This window comes from Diachasmimorpha longicaudata, chromosome 2 (genome assembly GCF_034640455.1).
Source record: "Diachasmimorpha longicaudata isolate KC_UGA_2023 chromosome 2, iyDiaLong2, whole genome shotgun sequence".
NCBI classification, from domain to species: Eukaryota; Metazoa; Arthropoda; class Insecta; order Hymenoptera; family Braconidae; genus Diachasmimorpha; species Diachasmimorpha longicaudata.
This window is the reverse complement of record NC_087226.1, coordinates 196,100-206,382: the sequence shown is the minus strand read 5'-3', so window position 1 is coordinate 206,382 and position 10,283 is coordinate 196,100. Positions and strand designations below refer to the sequence as shown.

Below are 10,283 nucleotides of genomic sequence, written 5' to 3'. Positions count from 1 at the left end.
TTAAAATTGACTGATCGGAGTGAGTTACCTATCAGTCAATTTCTCAATCGAACCTGAAAAATTCTCGACGCGGAGTGTAAAACCACTTTGCTTCACAAGAGCGGGATTTTTAAATTAAATGATCGAACACAAACACCAATGTTATAAGATTATAATATAGAAATTTCTATTCACACCGTGTAGACATAGAAATATTTCTAAGAACTTAAATGTATCTTTTCCGCGTCTAAAGTCGATCTGCCCTTTTAGCCTAAGTGTCTGAACGAAGGGCCTGTTCCACAATAAGGAGTAGGGGACCCATCGTGGCCTTGAGCTCAGTCAAGGGGTTGGCTCTACACCCCCACGATTCTCTCGGCCTACTCAGCCTTGACTCTACTCGGTGGGAGAAATCAGGAACATTTCGTATTTCAGAAGGAGGAGGTTAAGTGACAAGTGTCACACCACCTCACGTGAGAATATTAATAAAGTCTCCCAATAAATTTTCGACATAGCTAAAGGTAGCCTCCAGGTTATGATCAGACAATTTCCCATTGGTAGTCTCTCTGAAACTCAAGGATCGAGGCGGAGAGCCTTCTTCGGCCGTTATGTCCTGGCCATAATTGAGATAGGAACAGTTGTACTGAATTTCTGAACAAACGGGAAAGTACGAGATGGTACCAGAAGGAGTTATAGCCCAATTTTACGGAAAATAATGCCTACCAATTTACAAATATGTCTAACAGTTATTTGTCAGCGCAAATTTCGAGGAAAAAGGTCGCTCAACTTCATATGGAATATTGATGATAGATTGTGCCATTGAATGTCCTTAAGCTTGGAATTTGTTTTTTTATTCTAAGTATCCAATTTTATTTGCGTTATTCTGCTAAGAAAATTATATATTTTGCATTCCAAAGAAACATCAATTTTCAATACTTGAATGTTTAATCCTGAGGACTTGAGAAAAGAATCAATAGATAAGAGAACTTTACGATTCAGACTCTAAAGGAATAGACTGATTCTGTAGGATGCTACCAAGAGCGTTATTCGATGACGACCATACTTGGGGCAGAACCAGAGAATGCGATCAAGGTCATCCTTGGCAGCTCGACGCTCGACGCTCACAGGAGGAAGAATCCACGAAGCCCGCCCATCTAAGGGAGCTGACTAGACTGCACTCTGGGGTGTGCTCTGGCTCTGTTGACCCATGTATTTGTTCTGCGAGAAAATTTATGGAGTCGTTTGAACGAGGGCCTTGTATTCTTTCTATAGAAGAGTCACTATTGGGGGTAATTTCGCTGATAACCAGGACGTTATCATAACTCAACTCCCTTTATACATTTCTCCTAAAGGATTACCATCGATGATAGTTTTGTCGGTAATTTGAATCTGCCGATGGTACATTTCTCAACTGTGACGTCTACTGATCCATCGACAGGACTTAAAAAAAATTATACAGTTACCGGCTGGCGATCAGAATATCATTGCCTCACCCCGTAATTGTAGATTTAATCCTGTACCTTCTCTTCTATATCGAACTTTGAACTCAGTATGAGCCTCTGAATTTATAACCATTAAAAACTTATTGAATTGTATGATTCACTTCTTCATTTTTTCTCATTCATTCAAATTGCTGAGATTGTAAAAGCGAGATTCCTTGTAATTTATTATCGACTGTTGGTACCTTCGCCTCTTATATTTCCTCTAAAATGAATCTATCAACGTATTACCGAAGATAAAGTAAATCCCATGCCCACTTTATGGCTAATTCTTTCACAAATTCCGCCATAAAACTTGGCGATGAAAATTAAAGCAAATCAATGTTCTCAACTCGCGGTTCTCTCCCATTTACGAAGAGTGATAATATGATGAATGACTCTAAGAGCTAGCTGGGGATTTCCAAGCTCTTCGATTCAAGGAGTGATCATTATTCAACTCCGATTGCACCTGTAACAATATAGTGAGCAAGATCGTTAAAGTAATCTATTGCCTATAAATTGAAAACCTTTTAATTCTTGTAATGGAGCTCTTTCAACAAATTATTTCTATTTTTACAACCGAAAGGACATCTGTCTTATATTATCTTTAACCACATCACCTCCATCGCGTCTCCTTATCAACTTTTTTTCTTTTTTTTTAGCAGTCACACTCAACAACAATGAACGACGTATTGTAATAATCGAAATCTCCTTTGTCCACAGCCACATTTTTCTCTCGCCAACTGTCTAAGTAAAAGAAAATTATCTGTGTATACTCAATCCATGTGAATGCTCAAGGTAAAATCTAAAATTAGCATTCTTTAATTGTTTCATATTAAATCGACGTTGTGCATGAGACGCCATAGTAAGTTTACGGATGGGAGGCACGTTCTCGGGAAGACGCGTCAATTCCACTTAATTTGTTATTCTTCAGAATTCATTTCCAATGTCTATGCAATTTTTTATAACGTCCTTTTATGATTTATGTGATGTTTCTCGTTTTTACAATGAAATGAAAAGAATGAGAGTGGTTCATTACGGTTTGAATTGCCTGCAGATGATTCGCTGTTGTTACATTGACTGGAAAACTTTTCTGGAATTTCCTTTGAATAAAACTAGATTAGTAGACAAGTGATGAATTTATTGAGTGGTTTAAAAAAAATTAGTTTTGACGTGCATAGATTTTAAGAGGTATAACGCCTCTGCTGCAATGTAATGTATCCTGTTGTAATGTAACACTGAGGCTAAGTTAGACATCACCTTTGACTTTGAGGATTTCCCCCATTCAATGGATCGCATTCGTTCTACTCAATAATACACTCCACTTAACAATTAGCACTTGTATCAAAACAGGGGGAAAAAGAGTTTTCCTTATTGGACATATCTGATGGAACTTTATGTTTTCTTGACGATAATACTTTCAAAAGGCTCTGACAGTGGTATGATCAGCTATGCAAACGTGTTGTTGTATCCGAAGAAAGATTGACAACACAATTCACGACAACGGTTGGGGCGCTTTCTTAATTTTTTCTTCAATTTCCACCTATACAACCTATCGGGTTGTACATTTTCTTTCCATCCCCTATATATGCTATCATGGAACGAACTTTTTCCCCAACGGTACCGTTCTGCGATGCTAGCTATAAGAATACACCGATGTCTTCCTTCCCCTGGCTTTGTTGAGTCACTTGTCTTCTTAAGCCCGTACCTATCCAAGTACTAACCTAACGAAATGTTGCTTAGCTTGGATCTCCAACGGGACTACCATTTATTCGCCCACTCATTATATTGGCGGTCGGGGAGCTCTATTAATACCCGAGTAAACTTTTCGTCAGGTTAACCCGACCAACATCCACGCCTGACCGGGATCCGCTGCGGTAATCCCCATGGGAGAGAATCTGATTGATACCCAATCGGGAGATGATCATCGGACAGGGCGCACCGCATTGAGAAAACATATGTAGAGGCATCTGCGGGTTCACCCGGCGGGACTCGGAAAAATTTCAGTAGTCAATAATGCAAATTTGTCCAATCAGTGATCGTACCCAATCAATCAATTGATACTATCGATGAAACTATCGATTAATTATGAAAATTAAAAGAAAAACCCGAGAAATCAATGATCAATGATTCAATCAATGATTTTTAATGAGCCTCATTAAAATTAACAGAGCCGACCCAAATAATCTTTGGTTTTACCAATTCAAATTTAATTAATTTGTCCAATCTTTCAATAAGTTGGACGGTTTTCAATGATGTTGAACACGGATAATGGCGCCACATAATTTTGACAATTTTTATTATTATTACCGGTAAATACGCCGCCCCCCCCCCTCCCACAATCGTGCCGTCCGAAAAGGTATACAACAGGAGCGCAAGTTGAAAGACAGAAAATTGAGCCCGAGCTTTTGCACGTTTTCATTTCGAGAACTGTCTTTAAAATCATGAAAAATATTGGAACATTTTTTGTATGGAATTTTATAAAGAATAATTTTGTATCAAATTATTTTTTGTTGGAAACGATATTTAAGAATATGTACAGAAGAAACGCTGAAAAGACCACTGTAATTTGTTTAAACAACCTATAGGGAGCAGATTTGAGAAGGTATTTTTAACATTTCAATTAGTTAGTATGAATAATGTTTGCCATCCTCGACGCGCGGAAGAACTTGAGTTGAAGCGTCTGCTTTTAATAATTTCTTGAACTCAAAGGGCGTTTTTCAGGAATATCTGAACAAGGCTTGAAAATTTTACAAATTTAACAACACTTTTGTATTCCGTCGGAACATCACTAAGATTTTCTCTCGGAGTTTACACCTCACGACGCAATAATGCTCATAAATCATTGTACATTTTAAAATCTTTTATTCCAAAATAAAAAAATATTTTTTCATTTCGTAATTATTCAAGGCCATCCACATAGCCACGTATCCAGGGTCATAATCTCTAATCACCATATTTATTTTCATCCAGTACTGAAGAATAAAATTCTCGATATGCAGTAATCGAAGGTTCACCTTCCGTAACGATATGCAATGCATTGCATTGCAAGCATTAGTTGGGATTAATGAGCAAGAGCAATCGGTTTGGTTTTCCGCCTCGGGAATTCCTAAATAGTGAATGAACCCATGATGAGTTGCTGGGAAATAAACAACAGCAAGGTGTTACTCATTGAATATTGGTTATGTAAGCTCAGAATCATACTACCACCAGTTGTATTGATGATTATCGAGCTATAAAAGAAGAAGACATCAATGATTTTTCATAGTGCACTTTCCAGTGGCTTCACACCCAGAGCCTGCGCTGGATTGACTTGTCAATATGTTTAAAGTTTTTCTCGTCCTGGTGCTTGTGCACGAGTTGTATGGACTGCCACTCACCCCTGAGTCAGGTGAGATCAGCACTAATTCTATATCGTCTACCTCGGAGATTAATCAACTTTGCGACTCGGTATTCACACAATCGCTTTCCTTTTGAAAGTGCGATTTTTTGTTGGCAAATGTGTGTGCGTGGTTACTTTTGATTGACAATTTTTTATTTAATTAAGAAAATCTATTGATGGGTCAAAATCTTCAAAAAAATTGGATCATCTTGTCAAATAGTAGGTAGGAGCTGTCTCGTCTTAAATGTAATTTTATTAAAATTGATAAGGACTGAGACAACCAAGCTACGATATTTTCACTTGGTGTTTTACGTTTGGTTTTAAACGGGTTTAGGTATTTTAATGGTTAGTAATTAATAAAATGTTCTGAGTCACTCGAAGGATCACTATTTAATCTCACTAAATTCCTTTATACACTTTCAACTACACTAGTCTTATAAGTATTATATTCTCTTAATTTTAGAATTCTAAGACTAACATGGGCTGAATTCAATAGAGTTAAAGACTTGGCTAGGTCGATTTAAAGGTGAAATTTAAGGCGCGAAGTGATTGTATGAAAGGTTCGATGTAGACTGGTTTGAAAAGGTTTCACAGGGAAGTTCTTCGTCCTGACCACGAAGAGTGGGAAGGAATTTTCCTAAAATTGGTTGGTCGAAAAAGTATTTCCTGAGCTGGAATTGGTCAATCAGAGGGATAGGGAAGACATATATAAAAAAAAGGAGAAAATGCACTTATGCCCGATGCGCTCTCGCAACGCAACGAGTGTCACCCATATGCTGACCACCCGGACAAATTTGAGTTGACCAAAAAAAACTATTGTAGAGAATTTCTCCGTACGTGCTTTTCGGAGATTTCGAGTAGTTTCCCAGAGCGATTAAAATAATTTATGGGGGATTTTACGCCTAGCCAGTCTTTTTTTTCTTAAAAATGATAAATGTTTAAATTCTAAATTTTTCTGTACTATTGGTACATATGTTGGTACGCAACAGGAGCCATTTTTACATTTCAGATCATTTTACATCTTTTCCAAGCAGAAATCAATTTTTTTTTAAAGCCCGAAGTGGACACTTGCAATTCTTCCAAGTGGAAGCAAAAATAGAAATGTTTTATAGAAATGTGAATTAGCCGAAAGATGACAGAAATGTTCGGAACATAAAAACAACAAAATTCCCATTTTGATGGCTCTAACCGCTTTACGACTAGATTTTTATTCAATAATGTTGTCAATCAAATACTTTTCTGACTCGTAATTAAAGTGCATGTTCCAATGAGGCTTACCTGGCATCTAGGTGTCTGAAACAAATATGATTAGTGACATTAAATTTTTTTGTTAGCGCTGTCACAGTAATGATTCTTCCTCACAGTCGACAGACTACTTGAACATTTCCATTTAATTGCTCTAGAGAAGCTTTTTTTTCATCATTGATTAAATTCAGATAATTTTTTTTTAGGCCGAACAACGCCGAGAATTATCGAAGAGCCAGTCTCCCTATCTTTAGAATTGCTGCCACCAAAAGAAGATGCTGAAACCATGAAATTCAATGAAGAATTTGATACAGATCTTGTCAACGAAAACATTAGTCCAGCAACTGAGTTATTACCACCTAAGGAGGCTGACCAGAATCCCCGTGGAATGGTCTTTATCGTCAATCTCTTCGCAGTGAAGAATGAGACGGATGGAGAAGACCCGGAAGAAACTCTCACTGATGACATCAAGGCCAAACTTCCCTCACTACTCGGTAATTACCTATTTAACGCATCTACATAGGCGTTAATAAAGTTCTCATCATGACGGGAGAACTTTTTGGTTAGTCCAACCACAGAGCTTGCCTTGCTGACTTATGAACTGCGAACAAACCGAAGACATAGCGAGAATGCATTGCGGAAATAATCGGGAATTTTCGATGGCTCTAGGCGGCACAAGCTCTTGTGTCATCTAGAGAGTCATTTGGTGCGTCCGCGGGATTTCGTAGAGAGTGCGTGGTGTTGGAGTGTGTAGCCGTCTACGAGGCCATCGGAAATGGCGAGCGCGTCGAAGAGTGGGGGTTTGAATGGGATCAATCGAGCCCCGCTGTCGAAGATGGGGGTCGTGGTCATCTTCTCCAGGCAACCCTATCTTGATCGGTGGTATGAATGAGAATTGACAATTGACTTGAAAACATTTGCTGCTGGCGTGGTACCGGGGTCGACCTTGGACTGTTCCCGGAGGGTGAATTCCGAAAACGATAAACCTAAATAGTTATTTTCATAAGTATGGAGTGGGGTTACTCTAACCAAGACTATTATAATACACAAATCTATTTACCGGTATTTTCCGGATGGTGAAAATTCACTATCCTTATACTAGAATATTTTGTGCGTTATTGATATTTAAAATGAGTCAAAAATAATGAGATGATGATGATGATGATGATAAATTACATCGGTTATAATGCTAGCTGCGCATTGGCAAGAGTTTTATTAATTTCTCCGCCGCAGAAAATGACCGCATCATATGTGATCATCGACAATATTCCCCTCGTTTGCTATTGAATGTGGAAATATTTGGAAAAACCCTGAGTTTGCATAATGACCGTTTGATTAACCAGAACGACTTTTAATTATAGAACCTGTGGCGACGATTCTCCTGGTGGTCGAGGAGGATGACGAAAGTGTGCCCGTCAGCCTAGACGAACTCGCCAAGGAGCTTGAGGCAGAAGGCATCAAAGTTGAAAAAATTGGAGATGAGCTGGACCCGAAAGCCATCAGAGTTGACTTCGATGGGGAAGTGTCTGGGGAAGATCCTGATGTCGAGAAGCTCCAACCAAGGAAATTGAACAGAGTTCGGAGATCACCACATCTCATCAGTAAACTGTTGCAAAAGAAATTCGGCGGTGGGGATTGTTATTCTTGCCAACAACCTCCGCCACCCTGCAATGGCGGATGTGGGGGACAGCGTGAGTTTATTTGTCTATTTGTTTATTTCTCATTCTCAGGCATGACAATGACTGAGATGATTCAGATTCAAATTAGTTTATGTTGGCAGCCATTTTCATAGGGATGCAACGTATAATCGTGTTGTCTTCTATCCGTTCAGACAAAATTATTGATTCTCTCGCAAAAGTTTGTTGACGGTTCTGTACAAGTTATGCAGCCGTTCAGCAAGAATTACCTCATTGCTCACTAAAAAGGATATTTAATGAAGAATTATCTGGCTGTGTGTTCAATTCGTTTAAATAATGCTCCATTATATGTGCATCTAATAACTTTTTTCATAAGCACCTGGAATGCAATACAATTAACAATTAATGGGGACAGTACTTTTTACTGATGATTTCTCCTCAGTCGTGGACGATAAAATCACAATAAAAAACAAGTTCAAGTAGTTGTGTAATCGATCAATTTTTGAATTTTCTACTTTGGCTTGGCCATGATGTAGAAGAGTCTGAAAAGTAAAAATACAAAATTTCAGGAGCATGTGGAACTCTTTTAGAAAATTAAAGAAATAAATGGATAGACTTGTTCCGGAAAATGTCAAATTTCGTCAAATCACAGCTATTCCTAGGGACTAAGTCTGTGCGAAAATTCAGCTCGATTGGTCCAACCGTTTTTCATAAATGTCCATTTTGTTCTGAACAGGTTTTTGGAAATATCTCACAAGCTATAGAACCGATTTCAGTTTTCCGCTTGTCAAAATATTCGTTTCGATGTACACTATCTCAATCATTCTGAACATGTGTATCCGTTCTCACGAAGTTTTCGAGCTATTCCAATTTTTCGATTTTGTCAAAAAAAAGTTTGTTAGCAACGGTAATTTTGCGGAAAATTTATCAACTTGTTTTAGTTGAAATTTTCAGATTTTTTGAAATTGTATTTCCATCAACCCATTGCATCATTACTACACCGCAATTTTCAGTAACATAATTGTTATGCATATGATGAATAATTCCTTGATATTTTGATTGTCGTAATCGACTGCATGTACGTCGTAATATTTTTTCCCACATATATTTAGGATATATTTGATATATTGGATTGTTTGCTGAAATAGATGAGCGTATACTCACTATATCTTTCACATATACCATTCACCACGTCGGAGATTTAATTTTTAATTGATTTCTATTATTCCAGAGCCATACGTTCAAGTTATTCCGATTTATGAACAGCCCCGTCCCCACTATCAGCCACAACCGCATTATCAACCGCAGCCTCAATACCATCCGCAACCGCATTATCATCAAGGTGGCGGTCAGTGTGACATCTGCAATGGTCGTGGCGGCGGTGGGTAAGTAAAGTTAACGTCATTATCGTCTATCGATAAGCTTTCTCTCACGTAGCAAACCGAGATAAGTTGGTTCATATCTCAGTTAACTCTTAGGAAAATCGCTGTGAATGTAATGAAGGTAGCGGAATTTTTATGACTATATTAGTTCTAGAGCTTAACTCGCTCCATAAGCGGTCATATGACTTACCATCAGAGGAAAGTTGTTAATTTCATCATTTGCTAAGATAAAATGTTTTTTTTTTCGAAACGAATTCTTATGTCCTCACGAATGACTTTACTCAGAGCCTAACAACTTGTCTTTCCTAAAATAAACATTTTACCCTAACAAATCATCGGATTAACAATTTTAATCTGATGATAAATTACATGGTCATTTTAAAAAATTTTGCTAGTTTCATTAGATTGTGATATATTCGTTAAAAACTATTTGAGAATATTTTCTTCTTATGAACAAATAATGCAATTGAAAAATGACAGTAACAATTAAGAAATGATAATTAGAATGATGAAAAAATAACGATTCTAAATGTGATGGAGTGTTCTATAAGTTTTGTGTAGTTTTCGATGACTTTTGAGTGTAGTCTAGTGATAGGCAATGATAATAACACCCCCAATTTCCAGAAACCACGGATCATACAGCCAGGCCTCTGCCCAGTCCTCATCCAGCAGTTGGTACGTGAATAAAAATTAAAAACTTATATTAAAAAAATTAATGGAATTGTAGTAAATATTCTTTCATTATTATAGGTAGAACAACACTCTGAGTTGTTTCATCTGAAGACTAATTTATCTCAACATCTTTAATGATCCATGATTATCCTCGATTCATCAGTGCATCACGCAAGGATTCCACTCCAGAAGACAATTTTAATCTCTGTAAAACAAATTAAATAGCACGAATTTCGGTTGGAATAAAAAAGAAAACAAACAAATTTGCGAAAATGACTCTTCTTCACTGATGAATATCATAACTTCAATGTCAATGCAATCAAAAAGATCAAATCAGGCGTGATACCAGACTCGAGAACAATTTCGTTGGATTGCCTATTCGTGCTGAGTATATTCGTAACTCAAACTTGAATTTTCAACTTGACAGAGAATAAGAAAAAAAAATGAAGTAAGAACGTAAGAACTTGGTATTGCGTAAATCCTCGTTCATGCTCGTCAACTATAATTATTT

At 37.4% G+C, this 10,283-nt stretch overlaps 1 protein-coding gene across 1 annotated transcript; it reads left to right on the top strand.

Annotated features, from left to right (window-relative positions):
* The first annotated feature begins 4,686 nt into the window (after window positions 1-4,686).
* Window positions 4,687-10,035, top strand: LOC135159850 (uncharacterized). The gene is made up of 6 exons (XM_064115943.1): window positions 4,687-4,845; window positions 6,288-6,575; window positions 7,443-7,772; window positions 8,950-9,103; window positions 9,725-9,775; window positions 9,851-10,035. Exons 1-6 carry the CDS (start codon window positions 4,776-4,778, stop codon window positions 9,852-9,854), a joined length of 897 nt encoding a protein of 298 aa, XP_063972013.1. The 5' UTR covers window positions 4,687-4,775; the 3' UTR covers window positions 9,855-10,035.
* The last annotated feature ends 248 nt before the right edge of the window (window positions 10,036-10,283 follow it).

Bases quoted from the DNA above. Each gene is read 5' to 3' on its own strand.
- LOC135159850 (XM_064115943.1), top strand. From the start codon at position 4,776: ATGTTTAAAGTTTTTCTCGTCCTGGTGCTTGTGCACGAGTTGTATGGA. The intron at 7,773-8,949 runs GTGAGTTTATTT...CTATTATTCCAG, and splicing joins TGGCGGATGTGGGGGACAGC to AGCCATACGTTCAAGTTATT. The intron at 9,104-9,724 runs GTAAGTAAAGTT...CCCAATTTCCAG, and splicing joins AATGGTCGTGGCGGCGGTGG to AAACCACGGATCATACAGCC.